Source organism: Macaca fascicularis, chromosome 7 (genome assembly GCF_037993035.2).
Source record: "Macaca fascicularis isolate 582-1 chromosome 7, T2T-MFA8v1.1".
NCBI classification, from domain to species: domain Eukaryota; kingdom Metazoa; phylum Chordata; class Mammalia; order Primates; family Cercopithecidae; genus Macaca; species Macaca fascicularis.
The window spans coordinates 132,003,906-132,026,698 of record NC_088381.1 but is presented as its reverse complement, the minus strand read 5'-3'; the positions used below and the strand labels follow the sequence as shown (position 1 = coordinate 132,026,698).

General features: G+C 41.4%; 1 protein-coding gene across 16 annotated transcripts in view; it reads right to left on the bottom strand.

The window, feature by feature from the left end:
* SYNE2 (spectrin repeat containing nuclear envelope protein 2) overlaps positions 1-22,793 on the bottom strand; it is a 376,210-nt gene that overhangs the window by 35,469 nt on the left and 317,948 nt on the right. For 14 of the 16 annotated variants that reach the window (XM_065548888.1, XM_065548887.1, XM_005561459.4 and 11 more), the window contains 7 exons: positions 22,105-22,199; positions 20,300-20,534; positions 15,544-15,738; positions 13,191-13,316; positions 5,685-5,840; positions 3,589-3,747; positions 1,817-1,983 (listed from right to left, as the gene is read on the bottom strand). In XM_065548888.1, coding sequence (XP_065404960.1) covers positions 1,817-1,983; positions 3,589-3,747; positions 5,685-5,840; positions 13,191-13,316; positions 15,544-15,738; positions 20,300-20,534; positions 22,105-22,199 — 1,133 coding nt within the window. Of the gene's footprint in view, positions 1-1,816; positions 1,984-3,588; positions 3,748-5,684; positions 5,931-13,190; positions 13,317-15,543; positions 15,739-20,299; positions 20,535-22,104; positions 22,200-22,793 lie in introns of those variants that run through there. The other 2 variants (XM_073997515.1, XM_073997516.1) reach the window with 1 other exon arrangement.

Here is a 22,793-nt window from a genome sequence, read left to right as displayed (position 1 = left end):
GGCCTCACTGGGGAAAGACCTCTCATCACTAGAGGTCACCGACAGAATCATCTTCCACTCAATACACACACGACTTCAGAGCCTTCTCATGGAAAAGTAACTAAAACAACCACTCCATAAATGCTGGCTCACATGTGCTGTGCTGGCCCTATACCAAAGATATGATATATATCCTCACAGCAGAAAGCACCAGTGGCCTCTGATGTAAGCCAATTAGACCCATTTTACAGACTTAGAAACTGAGGCCTAGAAAGGTTAAATCACATACTCAAGTTTTCACAGTGAATAAATGAGAAAGTTAGGAATGGTTCAAAACTTGTACTCTTAATCCTTACTTAGGTTTCCACCATGCATTTCTGTAGGTTTTTTTTCTTTCCCCCAGTTGGCTGTGGAGAGAAGTTGAATTTGGGCCAGTCTATGTTGCCAGCCAAATCCCCCTAATATTTGTCTTCAGCAAACCCTCCACTGCTAAGGAATCAGGCATGATTCAGATATTTTTTCAGAAGGCCAATATTTAGCTGAGATTTAAAGTCTTCTAAGATTTAGCCCCAGCCCATCTTTCTAGCTCATCTCCTACGTTTGGGGCCAATGGGGCTTCTCTTCACTTCCTGAATGGCTTCAACGCTGCTCTATTCTGTACCTGTTTGCTCTCAACATATGTGTCTCTCTCTCTGCCACCAGTAACCGCAATCCCTCATTCAGGACCCTCTGGGAACACAGCCCCTCTGTAAGGATCTTCCTGATCCCAGGAAGATGGGATCTGAGCTCTCAAACCACTTGGTTTTACAGCTGCTCAGATACCTACTCCCATTAACGTAACTGACTCAACTTATTTAGCCGGGTGCCTCTGTTGACTGACTCAGGTTCACTTGTGGTTTCCAGTAAACAATGAGGTAAAGAAGATGCCAAATTATTAAGAGTATCTTACTTTCATCACCCCCCAATTCTTTATTCACCTTATAGGTTCTCCTGTATATTCCTAATTCTAGGTGTTGTTCAAAACATCTGAGTATACTGCTATGGAAAGGACCTGTGTGGCCAGTGGAAGCACAGCTGCACAAGCAGTCCAAAGGCCAAGTGACTGTTCTCCATATGCCAGGTGGCCACTGAATAAACATCCACTTGGGGTTTGTCTTTAGAGAGGGAATTTGAAGACATTTAAGAACTTTGGGCATCACCATCATTTTGGGGGGAGAGATAAAATTATCAGCACTATTTCTGATAAGATTGCACTAGCCAACATAGCTTTGATTTGTGGCCCTTTGATTTAGGACTTGGCTGTGTCCAAATCCACATCCTAGGACAAGACACCCCTGGGAGACCTGGCACTCTGAGCCCACACACTTAGAGTAGACTCCTGCCCCTGCCGTGAGTGCGGGTGGCGGGGCAGTCATGGGCCCCCAGCCTCCAGAAACCAGGCCTGTGCCCTCACCTGCCTGATTTGCCACACTGAGGCAGAAGCAACAGCCATGGCTCCGCTGTGGGGACACATAAATGCTAACACAGAGTCAGAATTTCTAAACAATACCCCCTCCGAAGGATCCCTTTCCAAATAAGTTTCTAACCCTTATATAAAACTACTCTAATGCATGTGAAGTTGTAAGCTAAAGAAAAAATATTAAGGTGGGATATACTAGCATCTAGTTTTTTTTATAACATGGAAAGAATTTCCACTCATTTTTATCAAACTTTGCCTTAATCTGTAAACTTATAAAATTGCTGGATCACCTTAGAGGAAGGCTGGGCTCAGTTTACTAGATCTGTAAAGTAATTACTGTTCCTGGAGAGTAAGAATCATTTTTAGCCCATTTCTTACCTTGATCCGATGACATCAAAAAGATGTTGCCAACGATCGTTAATTTTGTTGAGCTTGTCATCGATCTCAGCTGCTCTCGATTTGTTGCTGGCCTTGATCAGCTGGTCACCCATCTGCTTTAACTGTAACTTGTTTTCACTAAACAAGTTTATTTCTTCCATGCAGTCCTGGCAAAGGCACCAAAACATAAAAAAAAAAAATTGGCCAGGTATAATGGCTCATACCAATAATCCCAGCAGTTTGGGAGGCCGAGGCAAGAGGATCAATTGAGTCCAGGAGTTCAAGACTAGCCTGTGCAACATAGCAAGACCCCACTTCTGAAAAAACTAGCCAGGTATGCTGGCACATGTCTGCAGTCCCAGCTACTTGGGTGGCTGAGGTGGGAGGACCCCTTGAGCCCAGAAGGTTGAGGCTGCAGTGAGCTATGATCTCGCCACTGCACTCGAGCACAGTGAGACACTGTCTCAAAACCCAACCTCATACCTTCTTTTTTTTTTTTTTTTTTTTTGAGACGGAGTCTCGCTCTGTCGCCCAGGCTGGAGTGCAGTGGCGCGATCTCGGCTCACTGCAAGCTCCGCCTCCCGGGTTCACGCCATTCTCCTGCCTCAGCCTCCCGAGTAGCTGGGACTACACGCGCCCACAACCGCGCCCGGCTAATTTTTTGTATTTTTAGTAGAGACGGGGTTTCACCGTGGTCTCGATCTCCTGACCTTGTGATCCGCCCGCCTCGGCCTCCCAAAGTGCTGGGATTACAGGCGTGAGCCACCGCGCCCGGCCAACCTCATACCTTCTAATGAAGCTAACTTTTCAGTGAGTAGCTAAAAAGTCAGGCAACGAGCATCAGGCAAATGCAAAATATGTAAGGCAATAATTACTTTGTTTTTAATAGTTACCTAATTCAAAAGCTCTCTGTTTCCTCTCACACATTTCTTTTAACCTACTTGGGAACTGAGGACAACTAAGCATAACTAATTAGGCTGCTGTCGTTTCCAGTTTTCCAGAGGGTTGACTGAGTGGTGTTTTGGGTGACTGCAGCAAGAATGTTATTACTTTTCCCTGTAGAGACCAGTGACCATTTCAAAATTATGAGCCTCACTGCTTTTGGCCTCTCCCCTTTGGCAAGGGGAGCTGCTGCTGCTGCTTTTTTTTTTTTTTGAGATGGAATTTTTACTCTGTTGCCCAGGCTGGTGTGCAATGGCACCATCTCAGCTCACTGCAACCTCCACCTCCCAGGTTCAAGCAATCTTCCTGCCTCAGCCACCCAAGTAGCTGGGATTACAGGCGCCCACCACCACACCAGGCTAATTTTTGTATTTTTAGTAGAGATGAGGTTTCACCATGTCAGCCAAGGTGGTCTCGAACTCTTAACCTCAGGTGATCCACCCGCCTCGGCCTCCCAAAGTGCTAGGATTACAGGAATGAGCCACCGCGCCTGGCCAACGAGAGCTTCTTAATAACAACTAGAGAAACTCTAACTCACTTGGGGTATCAGCTGATGTGTAAGCCCCTTCCCTGGCCACACTTCCTAATGGAGAGAAAGCAACTCCCCTCAGTACCATGCCCACTGACAATGGTCTCACACTCCCATCTCTCTGGAACCTTCTCTCTTCCCACTGCTCTCTCAAAAGGATCAAAAATAGTGAAGTCCCTTCAAATTTCTAAAATGCTACCGGAAGCACCCGTAACCCTGCACCTGTTTGGGCCTAGGAGCGAGGAGGGCCAACAATTCCACGGTAGTCAGAACTACATCCACCCTGGGTATCCTCCCGTACCTTCTGTAACTTTTCAATCATTTCTTCAATACTAATGTCCACTGTCTGTAGAACTTTGTTTTCCATCTGCACCAGCCAGGCACACAACTCTTTATTTTTCTCATTGAATACAATCCATGTATTGAGTCTGTCTTCAATCTCCTGTTTACGTATAGCCACCTGCAAATGAAAATACAGCTGAGTATAGCCAGGAAGGAAAGCACCCCCTTCTCTCCCTCACATCAAAAAGACTGAGTTTCATTCATTTTAATCAGTAGCTCTCTACACTCACCCTTGTCTGGCTTTGCCTCTTAAAAACCTAGGGTTTCACATCAACAGAAGTTCCTTACACCTGTGATAAATGCCACAAAAAATAACAAATACTGTACCTGAAACGTAGCTGATTGGAAGGACTGTTTTACCCAATACTTGTGTGTTACTATCCAGTTATATTAAAAATTAAAAACAGGAAAGGCTAGATGAAGATATAACCCAAATCCTTGCCCTTTTAACAACAAATTAAATCCTTATACCAACATAAGGACAACGTCCTGTTTAAAAACTATTAATCCAGACAGAATGTAAATCAAACATTTATAATGCAAATGGACCAGGAAAACTACAGCCATTTAAATGTCCTATTGTTATGCTTCAAAACAAAGTAAAACCAAAAACAATGTACATCACTCATTTAACCCACTTTCCTGTTAAGCACTGGATTTTGGATGGAAACCATGGATATATCGCCAACAGCTGGTCTGCAGCAAGCAGGCTGACCCCAAAATACCCAATGCCCCATTACGCATAAGTAGCCCCTAAACTGACATCAGCTAAGGGTCCTCCTCCTTAAAGGTTTAAATTTCACTAAATATAAATTTAAATAATGCAAATCAGCCTTACTAGATGTACAAAAGTATTCTCAGGTTTTAAGAATCTTCAGAATCGTAGGGTTAAAAGGGGGTGGCTCTTTGGTAAAGTTTTGACACCCCACTATATGGACCAGGAAACCAAGGTTGAATTCTCTGAGATTTTCCTGCTGTGTATAAAGAAACTCTGCTCTTTAAGGAGGAGAAAATACTGAATGCTTATATATCCTACCCAGGCAAACGTGTTAAAAACGCTTGAAAAACTATCCGAAATTTCCATTCCTCAGGGCATCTGTTTATCTTTTAAAAATCCTGGCATTTTGCACAGTGTCATCCTGATTGATTTCATAATAGTAACAATTAGGAACATCTGGGCCGCAGTCTTCCTGTGTACCCTAACTTTCAGAACACTTTTCATATATTCTAAACATTTTCTTTTATATAAAATTTAAAAAGTTCTAAAATAAAATTTAAAATTAGGGTACATTGTGAATATTAAATACTAAAATCAAGAAGGAGAATGTGCCTGAATTTCAACTTTTTAAATACATCTCTTAATTCACAAAAATGAGATTAAGGAATTTATTTTCACTAGAATTCTATGTTCTTAAAACAAAGATCTTTAAGACTATTTGAATCCCTTAATTCAATCCTGATCCTGTCACAAGCCTATACCATATAATACTCTATTAACACAATCCCATTCTTAATAAGTCAAAGTGATCCAGTGAGACAACATAGCAGGTGATCACTTCTCTTAGAGAATTTTAGAAACCGGCTACTTGAAATAAACATCAGATTGCCTGTGAATGCAGAGTACTCATATGAAATGCTCCCATGCTTACTGGGCATTAAGTAAGACTCCTGCTGTTAGGCCCAGAAGAGACTCCCCAGTAAAGGACCTCTTCACTGGGTCCTGCTTCTGATACACTGATTAGGGCTTGCCACCTACACAAGCCAGAGAGCAGTCTACACATCTGATCAGAATTGCAATTTCTGTCTCCACCTAAAGTGACTTTAAAAAAAGCTCATTAAAAGCGTGCAAAGTTCTAGCATTTAGCGCTGGAGAAACAAAAGGGTCAAATCTGTTAAACCATGTTGCTGCCTTCTAAAGGAGCAGCGGCCAGGCCAGGGGTCCCACTGAAAAGGGCCTCCGGTTCAATGAAATTAAGCTCCTTTCTACTTTGTCTGGCCTTCAGAGACATTTCAATCCACTCCCAAACAGCCGTGCCCTGCAGTGAGCTGACTTACCCTTAAGCAGAGGTCCTCCCATTGTCTGTGCAAATGCTCTATTTGCTCCTTCAAAACCATCACGTCTTCCACGAGAATGTGCCGGGTTAAGTCTGCCTTCATAGTTTGAAGTTCTTTCAAGTTCTGAGTCCAGCTAGCCAAAGACTGTTCAAGTTCCTGCATTTAATCACAAGAAGGGGGTAAAAAGCCTTCAACTCAAGCGGCTGTTGTTTCCAAACCTGTAGGCTAATCCTTTGATTAGACTCTGGGGGAGGGGAGGCCAGGAGAGGGGGAGGGACCTTCTGAATGGGAAACAGCCCAAGGCGAGCGCCTGCAGTTGTGGTTGGCCAGTTCTCCACCACCTTCTTCTCAACGGAAAACTCTTTTCTACCTTTATTTTCATTTCCTCAGGTAGCTCTGATTTCGACAGAATTTATTCTATTTTAAAGTCATGTAGGTCTTTATTTAGAGGAAAGTATATTTGGAATCTAATAATCTTGACATACACACACACGCACACATACAATTTTTAATCCTGAAACTACATTTCAGATAGATTTAAAATGTGATTTTCCATTAAAAAAAACCCTAAGAAATGCATTTCTGCTATTGTGGTAATCATGTAACAGCAATGACTTCTGTTCAAAGGGAATTATTTTTGGCTAACTTTTGAAACTAATGAGTAAGTATAATGGAAGACAGAAATAAACTTTTCTAATAATTGGCAAAGATTAGTTAGCAGATAATTTTCTGGCCATGGAAACACCTATCTTTTGAAAGGCAGCAATGGCTGGGCTCAGTGGCTCACCTGTAATCCCAGCACTTTGGAAGCCCGAGGCGGGCGGATCACCTGAGGTCAGGAGCTTGAGACCAGCCTGGCCAACATGATGAAACCCTGTCTCTACTAAAAATACAAACATTAGCTGGGCGTGGTGGCCTGTAATCCTAGCTACTCGGGAGGCTGAGGCAGGAGACTCGCTTGAACCCAGGAGGTGGAGGTTGCAGTGAGCCAGGATCACTCCGCTGCACTCCAGCCTGGCTGACAGAGTGAGATTCCATCTCCAACACACAAACAAAAAAAGAAGCAGCACTGTCATTGTCAAATTGAAACTTTGAAATCTAGGATTTACTCAAGAGATTTACTTTCACAGCAGGGAAGGTAAAAGGAAACAGCCAAAACACTCGAGTCCACCAGGTTTTTATTGTGCTTACAATTCTTCATGACTTGGCACATTTTAAGGGTCTTCAGTCCTATCTGTCAACTGAAACCTGAAATAAGATACTATGCCTTTTTAACTTTTATTATTTTGTTTTAGAGACAGGGTCTCACCCTGTTGCCCAGGCTAGAGTACAGTGGCATGATCATGGCTTACTGCAGCTTTGACTGACCTCTTGGGCTCCAGTGATCCTCATGCTTCAGCCTGCAGAGTAGCTGAGACTACAGGCATGCACCACCACACCTGACTAATTTTTAAATTTTTTTGTAGAGATGGAAGTCTCATCATTTTGCCCAGGCTGGTCTCAAACTCCCCAGCTCAAGTGATCCTCTTGCCTCAAACTCCCCAGCTCAAGTGATCCTCTTGCCTCAGCCCCCTGAAGTGCTGGGATGACAAGGGCAAGCCACCATGCCCTGCTGCTACTATGCCTAAAATCAGGGATAAGTTTGAAGGGCCCTAACAGTATGTTAATTCTGATTGATTTTCAGAGTTCTAAAAGCTACATTGGCATGATTTCGTAACTTACCAACAACAATTTATGTTTAATAAAGTGGCCCAGATAATTCTTTTAAAGGTTACATGTAGAATGAGGAATTAACACCTTTCTCAGAAGCTAAATCATTAGGTATTTAACATTTGTATTACTGCTTTTGGTCTCACAATTGGTTCCAGTAAAGTAGATGACAGCAGATTCCACAGTGGAATGCTCTGGAAAGCTATGTAACATAAAGGGGCCACCTGCCAGCCGAGGTGTACCACTTACTGACTTGAAATTGGAGATCTGGAAACCGCTGAGCTTCAGACAGAGTTTCCCAGTCAGGTGGCAGGAAGCTCAGCCTGTCCAGTGCCCTGCTCAGAGGTGCTGGCTTGGCCGCCAAGTTATGCCCAGCCAGGTTTCACTCAGTATGGTTTGAATACTTATAATATTGACAATCAGAAAGTATACAGTCACTGGATAAGGTTGAGACTCCTGTTCTACTCTCATTGCCCTGCGCTTTTCCCCTCTAACACTCACCATGTTCACAGACACAGACACACAGACACACACACACCCCTGTGCATACAGTGTGGCTATCTGGTGAACAGGTCTCTCTGGCAGACTGGACCATTAGCTCCACACTTGGCAGGGACCATGACAACACCGCTCACTGATGCAGTGCCCAGAACCTGCCATGGTACTGCTGCACAGCAAGTTTTCAGATACCAAAATGTATGGCTGAAAGGAAAGCAATTTGGCAGTATGTCTCGAGAGCTTTAAAATGTTCATAAACACTACATGAAAAAAGTAGGGAGTCAAACAGTATATAGAATGAGGTCTCTTGTGGAAGTTTACTGTAGCTGACGATCAGTTTGTATAAAAATGTCAACAATCATGCCTGTCTTTAAATTAAATTGCCCCAGATTGGCAACCAAACTGTCAGAGAGAAATCAGATAAGTTTCCACCATCTTCATTCAACCAGATAAATTATCTATACCACAAGAATACATGGAAATTTCCAATTTTTTATGTAACATGGGATGTACAACTTCAAGTTGTTTGGCTACAAAAAGTGGTGTTGCACAGGATTTGACTAGACTCTGCAGTATCAGGACAGCATTTAGGCCTTGCCTATGGACTCAATTACCAGTGGAACTGTCAAGTCCCATTTTTCTGTACTACCATTTGGAAAAAAGAAGACCGAAAAAGAATGGGTATACAAATACATTTTGGCCTGTATATGCATACTCTATCTTTGGAAGAATATACAACAAACCGGTAACATTGATTGCTTCTGTGGAGAGGAATTGATAAGAGAAAAATTTATCACATATACCTTTTGCACCTTCTGAATTTTGAGCCATGTGACTATATTACTTATACAAAAATTATTTAAAAACCAAACTGTTCCAAGGACTCAATCTTTGGATAAGTGTTATGAAACACAGATGTCCATTGTAGCAATTTTCATAATAGTGAAGTTAGAATATACATGAAACATATATGTAAGGAAATCATTCCATTCCTCAACTTGGCTGTAGTGGGAATATACTTTTTCTTTTTTATCTTTTATCTTTTTCTTTTTGCAGCTGTGCTTAGAAGGGAATATAATTTTATGAGGAGGAAAGTCAAGCTTAAATTGGTCAAGTGGCTAGCATATTTCTCCCAGGTGAATCAGGAAGGAAACACACTGACGCGGACAAGCTTTGGGTTACTTGGGATCTTTTTGGAATATGGTCATGGTTGAATGAACTCAATGCTCTTTCCCTTTCCCTGATTCTTTCCACTGATAAATAGGATGCTGAGACCATGAAAGCTGAAAAGATCCCACTGGAAACTGAGAAGTGTGATACTTGAAAAAAATTACGGCTGCTCAAGGGTTTACATGTCACATTCTGCACAGGTTCCTAGACCTTATGGAAGGAAACTGTATCAGCTGAGAGCATGACTCCAAATTCTCTCCGTTGTTACCAAAGTCTTGCTCTAAACCTAATAAGGTAGGGATGATAAAAACCTTGAAAATTAGGCATAGAAATCTTGTTAACCTAATAAGGCCACTGACTGACACATCACCAGCAAATATCACTTAATAGTGAAATGTTAGAATCATTTTCTTCTAAAATCAAGAATGGAAGACTCAGCTATTAATGCTGCTGCTTAACAATGTTCTGAAGGTATTGACCTGTGTAGGAAAAGTAGGAAAAAAAAAAGTATATTAAAAAGAAGAAACAAACAAAAATAACCTTGTCATTATTGACAGATGATGATGGTCTCACAGACACCCAAAAAAATACATAAACGAATTGCTGGAATTAACATAAGAGTTTAACAAGATGGTTAAACATAAATATGCAAAGACCAATTGCATTCCTAGGTATCAGCAATAATCAGTTAAAAAATATAATTAGAAAAAGGTAGTATTTTCAAAAGCTTCCAAATATTGCACCAAGAAATAAATCTAACAAAAGATATCTCTTTTGTGATTAAGAAAATTGTAACAAGAATAAGCCAGGTATGGTGGCTCAGGCCTGTAATCCGAGCACTTTGTGAGGCCGAAGCAGGTGGATCACCTGAGGTCAGGAGTTAGAGACCAGCCTGGCCAACATGGTGAAATCCCATCTCTACTAAAAATACAAAAATTAGCTGAGCGTGGTGGCAGGTGCCTGTAATCCCAGTTACTCGGGAGGCTGAGGCAGGGGAATCCCTTGAACCAGGGAGGCAAAGGTTGCAGTGAGCCAAGATCGTAAACTGCACGATAGCCTGGGTGACAAGAATGAAGCTCCATCTCAAAAAAAAAAAAAAATTATAAGCCATTAGTGAAAAAAACTAAATAATATGACCAAAGGGAAATATATACCACATTCATGAGCATAAGCAGGAATACTAAAAAAATTTATCCAAGTTAATCTATAAATTCAATGCAATTCAATTATAACTCTTTATCAGAACTTTTCATGGTTTAACAAGCTGCTTCTCAAAGTTACAGAAGATCAAAGATCTAGGGACATCCAAACTAATGTGAGAGAACAAGGTGTGGGTACACATCACACCTGAAATAAAGATGTGTTACAATAAAGTGCAGCCATTAAGATAGTTTGATATTAAAGCTGAGCTACACAGACCAATGGAACAGAGAACTGAGAAAAGAATCCTGCGTATATGGAAATCTGATATTTGACATTAGACAATAAATAGGCACCAAGACAACTGCTATCCAGATGAATAAAATTAGAAAATGGATCTCTACCTTAAAATGTATGCAAAAATCAATTCATCAATGAATAAAGATATGAATATAAAAACCAAAAACCGAAAACTTTTTGAAGAAAATGTAAGCACGTATTTTACGACTTTAGTATGAAGATTTCACAGAGGAAGTGGAAAATACTAATCATATAGGAAAATACTGACAAATTCATCCACATGAACAAAATATCTTTTGTTCAGCCAGCAACACCAAGGAAAAAGTAGAAAAACAGGCTCTCAGATGGGAAAAGACATTTGCAATGTATACACTCAGTAGAAGAGGAATATTTAAAATAAATAAGCAGCTCCTTCAACTCAGTAAGAAAAAAACAAATAGCCCAATAGAAAAAAATCAGTAAAAGGTACAAATAGGCAATTCACAAAAGGGCAAATATGAAAAAAATGTGAAACTGACTAGCAAACTATAAAGAGACACTATCTCACTCATAGCTGCTGGGCTAGCAAAAGTTAAAAAAAATCTGATAATACCAAGTGACTATATATTCTTATAATGCATACTATACAGCAGTGAGAATGAATGTGCATTAGGTACCAACATCAATGACTCCAAATCATAATGAAGGAAAAAAGTTACATTGTGGGCCAGGTGTGGTGGCTCACACCTGTAATCCCAGCACTTTGGGAAGCCGAGGCAGGCGGATTGCTTGAGGCCCCAGGAGTTCAAGACCAGCCAGGCCAACATGATGAAACCCTATCTCTACTAAAAATACAAAAAATAAGCCAGGTCTGGTGGCGTGTGCCTGTAATCCCAGCTACTTGGGAGGCTGAAGCATGAGAATTGCTGGAACCCAAATGGTGGAGGTTACAGTGAGCCAAGATTGCACCACTGTATTCCAGCCTAGGCGACAGGAGACTCTGTCTTAAAAAAAGAAAAAAAAATTATATTATACATAGTACTGCTTATATAAAGTTTTAAAATTTATGTATTTTGTTTACTTTTTAGAGACAGTCTTACTCTGTCATTCAGGGTGGAATGTAGTGGTGCATTCATGAGTCACTGTATCCTTGACCTACTAGGCTCAAAGGATCCTCCCACCTCAGCCTCCCCAGCAGCTGGGATCACAGGCAAGTGCCACTACACCCAGCTAATTAAAAAAATTTTTTTTGTACATATGGGGATCTCAATTTGTTGCTCAGGCTACTTTCAAACTGCTGGACTCAAGGGATCCTCCCACTGCAACCTCCCAAAGTGCTGGGATTATAGTTGTTGAGTCACCATGCCTAGCTATATAAAGTTTAAAAACAGAAAGCAATTCTACATCTCACTGACAGCAGGCTGGGTGTGTGGCTCCCGCCTGTAATTCTAGCACTTTGGGAGGCCAAGGCAGGAGGATTGCTTGAGCCCAGGAGTTTGAGACCAGTCTGGGCGACATGACAAAACCCCGTCTCTACAAAAAAATACAAAAATTAGCCGGGCATGGTGGTGTGTGCCTGTAGTCCAGGCTACTCGGGGGGCTGAGGTGGGAGGATCGCTTGAGCTTGGGAAGTGGAGGTTGTAGTGAGCTGAGATCGTGCCACTGCACTCTAGCCTGGAAGATAGAGCCAGACCCTGTCTCTCAAAAACAAACAAATGAACAAACAAAGAAAAACACTGACACCTACAAACACAAGTATTAAAATTACTAGGACATGTGTAAGAATGATGAACACCAAATCCAGGGTTACTGACACCTCTAAGGAGAAGTTAGATCATACAGGACACTTGAACTGTGTGTATAAATTTTTTTTATATTTTAGCTGGGTGATGGTGTCATGGCAGTTTGCCATATTATTTGTTATGCCTTTTAGCACATTAGACATATTTACAATAAAGAAAAAAGATGTAGGGAGAAAGACACTAATTTCTAGCCCAACTTGAAGTAGGAGACTATTCATTTCTTCCTCATTTCTTCAGTTTGATCCCTGAAAGTCATTGAAGGAAGTAAAAAGTTAGAAGACCATTCCAACAGTCTCTCAATGTCTTTTAAACATCAAAGCTGCAGACAGAAAAGAGATGCAGGGAGTTGCTGACCTGGGAATTTTCCTGGCCCCAATTCCTATCCATAAGTTTGCCTTGTCTTCAGCTAAGGCCTAAAATATCCAGGAATTTTTGCTAGTGTGGTATTCATTAGGAAGAATATAGTTTGGACCGTTTTATAAAAATGTTATACTGGAGCAAACCCCAACTTACTGGCTTTCAAAAATGAATTCTTCAGTCATATTTTACTCTCGTTTCAAAGAAAAGGACATTTGATAAGGGAACAGCTTTTACAGGAATCTCAGAGGCCACATCTTATATTACAGAGGAGGAACAGACACAAAGAGGACCTGAAGGAGAAAACCCCTAAGATCCTAAGAAGTGAGTTTTTGCAAAAGTCTTTCTCGTCTTCAAACAACAATTGTAAAAAGCATCAATTCTAATTCCTTGAGAGACCAGCATGTTGTGTTAGACAGTAGATCGGGAAAATATTTTCTGATTTGAAAATGAAAACTCAGTTTCAACACAGAAAGAGGCAAAGAAGCACTTCAAAGTACTCAGAAAACAGCTAAGTGATTATCTTGGCCACTTGTTCAGATTTCAATACCTTAATCAGCTCTTTTTCGTTATGGAGGTCCTCGTGAAGCTCTGGAAGAGGATCTTCACTTTGTGCCTTTAAAACTTGCAGCCTGCTTTTCAACTCCTTGATTTTCTTTTCACACTGGTCCCAGGTCTATTTGAAAACAAGATTAAAACTGGTAAGTACTTTGTTCTTTAGAATGAATTGTGGAAATAGAATAGCTCATTTACTCCACATAATCTTTCTATTAAGTTTGTTTTTATAAATCACACAGATACCCAGTTCCTTGTCTTGAGCAGACTATGGTCTCCCAAAAGCAGAAGGAACACCAATATGACTCAAGCCTCCTTGCAGCTTTACCTGTGGCTCATTTCAACCACCAGGCTGGCCTTTGCTTGAAAATAGTTCTTCTGGGCCGGGCATGGTGGCTTAAGCCTGTAATCCCAGCACTTTGGGAGGCCGAGGTGGGTGGATCACCTGAGGTCAGGAGTTCGAGACCAGCCTGGCCAACATGGCAAAACTCTGTCTCTACTAAAAATACAAAAATTAGTTGGGTGTGGTGGCATGTGCCTGTAATCCCAGCTACTTGGGAGGCTGAGACAGGAGAATTGCTTGAACCTGGGAGACGGAGGCTGCGGTGAGCCGAGATCGCGCCATTGCACTGCAGCCTGGGCAACAGAGCGAGACTCCATCTCAAAAAATAAATAAATAAATAAAAATAAAAAAGTTCTTCCTCGCTCCCATATCCTTCTCATCTAACCAACGTGATTTCTACTTTAATTTTGGAAAAGTTCACACCTAAAAGGCTACTGTATGGATTGACTGTTAGCATTGACAGTCTTTGGCATATGCTATAATAGCACCACAGAGCACAAGCACTCAGCCACCTTCCTTGTCTTCTTTTCCACCATCACCCCTCTCCTCTGCTGACTCTCTTCTCCTTTCTACAGCCTGGCTTTAGTGACCTTTTCACATTTAACCTTCACTTTCTATTTCTCACCACTGTGCTGACTACAACCTTCTGCTTAAAGCACTTTCCTGTTTACAAAGCATTTTCAACTTTATTAACCCATAGTAATTATAATAACCTTAGGAGATATACAGGGAAAGTATTATCATTTTTAAAACAAGTATTATCATATTTAAATGGGAAAACTAAGGCTCAGAGAAAAATGACTAGCCCATGGATCTGGGGTTAAAAGCCAAGTCAAGGGTCGACCATCTCTTTTCTTGAAATTTTAATTGTTGAACAAAATAGGTGCCTGCATTTTCAACTATAGGGTATTTAGATTCAATTCATTAGGATAAACTTCTTTTCCTGAAGTTACTAAAACTATACAAATCTACAATGAAACACTATTCTTCAGTACAGCTGATACCTAAACATACTTGGGTTGGCCTCAGTCTATGGTAACCCCTCACTGAAGAGAGGCCCCTTGTCTAGCAATATCAACTATCTGAAACTCAACTCAAAAGAAAGCAAAGGGAGAAGCAAAATCACGAGTTCTTTAAACTGTTATTTGCAATTATCATGCTTTACAAACATGGCAGATGCTTAACTAATGTTTGCTAGTTAATGAATTCCACATAGTCCATATACCAAATAAAATTCAGATACTTTATTCACAGGAGAAATTCTGAAGCCCTAACTCAGCATATATTTACTCTTAATTCAGAAAAATATGTCTGATAAGTTTGGTTATCTAGTTTTAGCACACACAACAGGTTAGAAAGAGTGGGCTATAAGAAGTAAGTGAGCTTGGAAAAAGAAAAAGTAAAAATAGATAGCTTGACATTAAAAGGAGAGAAAGAAAAATGATAAAAACCATATCAGAACTCAAAGAGCACAGTAGTTCAGGGAGGGCCATAGGTTCAAAGCAATTCAGAGGCCTTGAGAACAACTTGGTATCTTAGCATTACAAAACAATAACGATTTTCCTAATAGTGACTCAAAATATAACACTGTAGTTCTTAAAGGTATAATCATACATTATTTGGAAAATTCGCTTATATGGAAAGTACATTCTCTGATGACAGCAGAAAAATGAAGTGTTTCTGTCTGTTTCTTTTCATGTACTATGCCAAGAACAGGCTGTACATGGAACATTAGTTTTATGTATTGAACTTTAATTGAATATGTTTCCTGTTTCATAAAAATAAGTATCTTAATAGAATCTCAAGTATTTAAATACTAAACATTGAGCTTTTGCAATGCTATATCATCATGTCACATTAAGTAACTGGCATGACTTATGGATTAGAGCTTGAGTTGGAAACTCATGCTACTACAGTTTCCTAAAATCATTTCCATTTTTCACACCGCAAATGAAAATCTATGTAATTTGAGTATCATGAATGGAAAAGTAAGTGGTGAGTTTACCTCTACAGTGCTCTGGAACTGCTTAATCATCTCTGCCAGCTGGGGCTCCATGTCTTTCCAGTTGTCCTGAAGTTGACTGATTCTCCTACCCACAGACTCTGTAGTTTCCAGATCAGTTGTGAGCAGTAACTTCTCTCCAGCTTTCACGGTTAGGGCATAGGTAGTTCGCCATCTTTGAAAATGAATTTCTTTATTCTAAGAAAAAAAAGAAAAGTAATTTGCTTAGGTTTCTGATGTGTTCAAAATGTGATTGTGTGTGTGTGTGTGTGTGTGTGTGTTTCCTTCAGAGTTTTTCTTAAGAGTTAAACTAGATATAAATTAGACAAATTGGGTTAGAATGTACATACACACACACTCACATCAAAGGCTAATGTTTTACATTGAGTAGATAAGCATACTACTAAGTGAGGTGTTCTTAAAATAATTTCCAAAGACTGGTGAGATAAGATTCTTAGTGTAATGATTAGAAGCACAGAGAAATTAAAAAAAAATACATCATAGAATAATAGCCTGCAAGGTAAATGGATCTAAGAGTATTAAGAAAGTGAATGGAGTAACAGACCTGAAATCAAGTAACAGACCTTACATTATGCTAAACAAATATAAAGGGAAAGAATGCAAGAAAGGGTAAAAATACAAAAAATATACATTTCTTAAGCTTTTTATGGGTACATAAACATGTACATCGATATGTGCCCCAAAGGGGCAGCTTTAAAAGATTCCATCCAAATATCATGTAGGCTTTCTGAAAATTAAAAACAATTTTTTAGGCCTGGTGTGATGGCTCATGCCTGTAATCCCAGCACTTTGGGAGGCCAAGACTGGCAGATCAATTGAGGTCAGGAGTTCAAGACCAGCCTGGCCCACATGGAGAAACCGTGTCTCTACTAAAAATACAAAAATTAGCCAGGCGTGATGGTGGATGCCTGTAATTCCAGCTACTTGGGAGGCTGAGTCGCAAGAATCACTTTAACCCGGGAGGCAGAGGTTGCAGTGAGCCAAGATCACGCCACTGCACTCCAGTCTGGGTGACAGAGTGAGGCTTTGTCTCAAAAAAATAAAAATTCAAAAAAAATCAAAAACAAAAATTTTTAAGAGATAAGGTCTTGTTTATTTATTTATTTTTTCTATTTTTTAGTGGCGGTGTTACAGCTCCGTGACTGCTCCTGCAGAGCTGGGCCACTCCATAGGCAGTGTGCAGAGAGTAGCAGGGGTCCTGTTTTTTAAGAGATGCACCACCACACCTGGCTACATGGGTTTTCTTTAAAGAGATTGAAACTAGGTGTTTATAATACAAAAATAAAGTAAAAACTTTAAAATGTGTCCATACTCCCAAAGGCATATTTGGTTTTGGAGGAAAAATTAAATAGTTTTTGTCTGTTCTAAATATGTTTTCCTGGCTGGGCATTCTGGTGAGTACTGTGGCCGCAGCTACTCGAGAGGCCAAGGTAGCCTCACCAGAAGTGTGAGGTTACAGTGAGCTATGATCACGCCACTGCACTACAGCCTGGGAGACAGAGTGAGTACCTATATCTAAAAATATATATAAGCAAATAAATAAATAACACATAAGTATTATTTCCTTCACCTTGGAATTTCTTGAGGGAGACAGAGTGTGGGCATTTTCCAAAATGGGAGCTGATAAACATCGACAGAGCATCACTAATTTACAAAGGCGTTTCTGAGAAGCCTGAAGATCACCCACACCCAAAGAAGGAAAGCCAAATGCACCCTCAGGAGCAGCACACAAATAAAAGAAACAGCAACTGGACCACAGGCACTCCACGCGCGTCTCTCCAACGTATTGTGCTGCGCAAATGAGCCACTGGTAGAAGACCTGCTCCTCCCTTAGTCTTCCCTAACTTGGTCAACAGCACACTATTCACCAAGATGCTTAAGCTTCAATACAGAGTCATCCTTCATCCAGCTTTTCCTTTACCAGATTCACAAACCGACACTCCAAAATACAGTGTTTTGACACGCTGAACTGAAGAAGTCTCAGGGTCTCTCTGCCCTCCCGCATTGTCTCTCCTAAAGAAGCTGAAGTCCTTTATCTGCCTAAGACCCGGACCCACCAAGGAGAATGATTGTTTTCTCTTTCCCTCCCTGTTACCTCATTATCTTATTGCAGAAAAGAAGACCCAGATGTAACCACACCCGAACAGACGCTTTCAAGATGACTGCCTCCAGCCTCCAAGGACCACTGAAATTCCAAAGATAACCTCTTTTTTTTTTTTTTTTTTTAAGACAGGTCTTGCTCTGTTACTCAGGCTAGAGTGCAGTGGTGCGACCATGGCTCATCGCAGCCTCAACCTCCCGGGCTCAAGTGTGATCCTCCCGCCTCAGCCTCCTGAGCAGCTGGGAGTACAGGTATGCGCCACTACGCCTGGCTAATTTTTAAATTTTTTTGTAGAGACCGGGGTCTCACTATGTTGTCCAGGCTGGTCTCAAACCGGGCTCAAGGGATCCTCCCACCTCAGCCTCCCAGTGTGTTGGGATTGCAGCCAATCCTCATCAAACTGTGGCACCTGTGTCCCCTCCTCTCAAACTCATGTGGGCACATATGATGGCCTTCATTATTAGAGTGTGGCAGAAGTGATAGATGTGACTTCTGAGGCTGGGTTTATAAGGCAATACAGCTTGTTCTGGGGATAAGAATCTTTGAAGCCACTGGGGTACCATATAAGGAGTCTGGGCACCAGAAGCCCTCACATGGCAAGACCACAGAGAATGATGCCCAAGGAGAGGAGCTCCACTGTCCTAGCTCCTTGCTGCTCCAGTTGTTCCAGCCTAAGCATCGGTCATGTGAGTGAGCTTCAGATGACGCCAGCCCCAGCCACCATGTGACTGCAACTGCCTGAGAGACCCCAAGCAGAAACCACCAACCCCTGTCAACCCCAAGAATGACAAGACAGAATGATGAGTGTCATTATGCAGTGATAGGTGAGATGTTAGGATTCCTACTTTTTTTTCTTTAGCTCCCCTACAACCAGGAACAGCCAGAGTGATCTTTAAAAAATACGGGGCTGGGCACGGTGGCTCACACCTGTAATCCCAGCACTTTGGGAGGCCAAGATGGGTGGATCACCTGAGGTCAGGAGTTCGAGACCAGCCTGGCCAACAGGGTGAAACCTTTTCTCTACTAAAAATACAAAAATGAGCTGGGCGTGGTGGCAGGCACCTGTAATCCCAGCTACTCGGGAGGCTGAGACACGAGAATCGCTTCAACCTGGGAGGCGGAGGTCGCAGTGAGCCAAGATTGCACCACTGCACTCCAGCCTGGGCGACAGAGCGAGACTCTATCTCAAAAAAAAAAAAAAAAAAAAAAAGAAAAAGAAAAAGAAACAAACAAACAGTGTCATGCTGCCCTCTCCCTCAGCTGAAATGCTTCAAAGGCTCCCTGGTTCCAGCCAGACCAGGTAATCCAGCTGCCACACCCAGCCTGCAAAACAGTCCTCCCTACCTGGCTTTCCAGTTCACCTCCTGCCACTGCTGCCTTGCCAGCTCTGCGCCAGTCACACTGGCCTTTTTGCCGTTCCTCTGCTGTGCTGAGCTTGTTCTCATCTTGGGGACTTGGAGTAAGCCTCTCCTTCGGTCTGAAAGGCTCTTTCCTCAGATCTTGTATGGCTGGCTCCTTCTCATCATTCAGCCCCAGGTTAATTGTAACACGGCCAGAGACAACCTAATCTAAAGGAGCCACACATCTCCATCTCTACTGGCCCCGTTTTAATGATCTACGTTAAGTCTTATTACAATCCGACATTTTACTATTTATTAATTTATCTGATTAATTATTCTGGTTTACTTACTACTTTGTCTGCCCTTACGAGAGCGAAGGTCTTCTCTCCGTCCACAGAATACACCCAGCACTTAGGACAGTGATTGGCACAGAGAAGACACTCAATTAATATGCGATGATTGCATATTAATAACAAGTGAGGGCTGTACAGGATCTCAGGAGGATGGTGTTTGTTGAGAGGCTTCTCTAAGGTGGAGAGTAGCTCTACAGTTCCATGGGACATCCCAACCACCTACGTTAAGCCTGTGCTCATCAAGCAAGTTTCTTTTGGAAAGCTTTGTTGCCTAAATGAATTTGCCCCTTTATTTTTATTTTTTACAATTAGTTTTTAAAATTTTTTGTGAGTGCATGAGGTTTTTAAATATAGGCATGCAATGTCAAATAAGCACATCATGGAGAATGGGGTTTCCATCCCCTCAAACATTTATCCTTTGAGTTACAAATAATCCAATTACATTCTTTAAGTTATTTAAAAATACACAATTAAATTATTATTGACTATAGTCACCCTACTGTGCGCTATCAAATAGTTAGGTCTTATTCATTCTATTTTTTTTTTTGTACCCACTGAATTTGCCCTTCAAGAGTAAACAAAACTATCACTGTATATTACTACACTAATGGTCAATTATACATTAGTCAGTGGCTTAAGAATCTGGGTGGTTTGAGTCTGTCGCCCTGAAATCCCCCACTTTATTCACCCATCTCCACTCCATGCCTCCTCTCATGGCCCAAGAGAACCTCAGTATTTCTGGATGAATGGGTAATATTGGGTTTCCAACCTCACAATGCTAGGGACCGGGCTGTGGGGTGTGGTGACTGCACCTTGCTGGCCTCACATTGCAGAGAGCACACTTGGATCACATTATCATCAAAAACATTAAACCAAAGGTGAATGAACACCTTGCAAATAATGACCACGCTGTGATTCTCACAATGCTACGATGCATACACTACCTTCAGCTCATGGATCAGACTTCTGGTTTGGTAGAGGCTGAAGCGCTCCTGGCCCTTTACTGCAGATAGCAGGTGGCTGGTGTCATTGAGGAAGCGAAACAAGTTCTCCACAGAAGTAGTGAAATCCTGCCACTGCCTCACCAGCCCATCAATGTCACCCTTCCTCTGCCGTACACCCTGGATGGCATTCTGCCACCGATCCGTCAGCTTTGAGAATTCTGAAATAAATTCTGGTCTGGGGAGAAACAAATGGTTATAGAATCCAGACATCAACATGTAGAAAAAATAACTATCGGTGGGTAATAGCAGCTCAGATTCAGTTTTTATAAGTATAATTTACATGAAAAAAAATCCCAACTTCTAAAAATCTGAGTAGTATTCCATTTAAACATGATTAAAGCTTTGGGAAGGGCACCATGCAGACTGAGGTTAGTAGAAGGCATCTGCACCGTAACCTGGTATTTTGCCAGCATGCATAACCACTCCCTTAAACAAACTGAAGTTGTTTTAATATACATTATGCCAAATGCAGAAAGGAAAACTAGCAACTGGATCAATGGGAAACAGATGAACAGGCAGGTACTTTGTAACACTATGGATTACTTAAGTGTACTTTACATAATTTTAGCAATAAAGAGCATGCCTTATTGCAGCTACTCAACAGTTTTTTTTTTTTTGTTTTTTTTTTTTTGAGACAGAGTCTCGCTCTGTCACCCAGGCTGGAGTGCAGTGGCGCGATCTCGGCTCACTGCAAGCTCCGCCTCCCGGGTTCACGCCATTCTCCTGCCTCAGCCTCCAGAGTAGCTGGGACGACAGGCGCCTGCCACCACGCCCGGCTAATTTTTTTGTATTTTTAGTAGAGACGGGGTTTCACCGTGTTAGCCAGGATGGTCTCTATCTTCTGACCTCGTGATCCGCCCGCCTCGGCCTCCCAAAGTGCTGGGATTACAGGCGTGAGCCATCGCGCCCGGCCAACAGTTCTTTTCTGGATAAATAATATCCTTCACATAAGAAATAAGGCCTCTTAGTTATTATGGGAAAGTCATGTTTTTCTGTACAGATCAAATAGAAATTAGTTTATCATCCTGGAACTGGCTTGAATTTACTGCTTCAGAGCTAGGGAGAAAAGGGCTTTACATTTCTTAGTTATGCTGAAAGAAGATTCAGAGGTGTATGGGTGGTGATGTGGAAGAAAAATCATACCCATTAGGACATTTAGAGAAGTATATAAGTGGCCAGGCCACGTCCAGGCTGTCTGCCATGTGTACCAGCTGCATGAGCAGACTCACTCAGCATTAGCAGACTGGCCAAAGGGGCTCTGTTCAGCCTGACTGGCACTGCCCAGTGACCCTAAGCCCACATATGTAGCATGGAGAGAAAGCCCTTCTTCATACTTACAGGATTTAGCTACTTACTGGGAACACTAGGAATAATTTTTTAGAAATTATTTTTTAAGTAGCAAAACATCATGAGGATGATGGTAGAGAGGGAAACAGTACAGAAGAATCATTTGGGGGCACAAACTTAGTTAATGATACTTGAGAAGTGAGCATTTTCCAAAGCTTCTGGGCTGCTAACCCCATCCATCTACCATAGGGAAAAGGTGTCTGTCACTGATGTTTTTATGGTCACCCAGCAAGATCTAGTCCCACTACATAGTTAGAAGCCTGGTCCCATGGTGATCTGTCAATGAACATGGCCACAGGGCACCAACATGGTCAAGGTTCACATGGCAGAAAGCCTGCCCCAACTGAATGCATTACCTTTCATCCACCCACAACCTTCAGGAGCCCCAGACAGCTCACCTGTTCTCTATTTCTGTTGTGTCCAGGAGTTGTAAAGATTGGGTGACATAGGAATCAGCAATTGTCTGGTTTATAGAAACTTCAGCTTCTAACATCTGCATATGAGTCCAAACAGAAAATATCAGCTAGTAAAATTCATTTTATGAATCTGGGAACCTACATTCCCTATTAAAATCTAAGTTCACAAAGGATATGATGAATAATTTTCATATTATTTGAATCTACTGCAAAAAAATGTTCAGCTATCATATCAACATCACCTATGAATATATTCTTAAAAGCAAACAGGTTTAATAATAATTACATCTAATACCCATTTGTTAGGCATTTACGATTTGGTAGGCACTCTGTAAAACATGCATTATCTCATTTATTTCTCAGACTTAGGACTGAAGTACTATTATTACATCCATCTGAAGAGGAGGAAACTAAGGTATAAAAAGGTTGAGTAACTTATTCAAGGCCACTCAGCTTTTTGGCAGGGGAAATTTCATTTTAATTGGATGATCTTCATGTAGCAATGTAGACTTCAATCAGTTAACATTAAAAAGTTGCAGTGAACTAATTCTGCACACTTTTGAAATGTGTCCTTTGTAATCCCAGCACTCTGGGAGGCCAAGGCAGGCGAATCACTTGAGGTCAGAAGTTTGAGACCAGCCTGGTCAACATGGTCAACCCTATCTCTACTA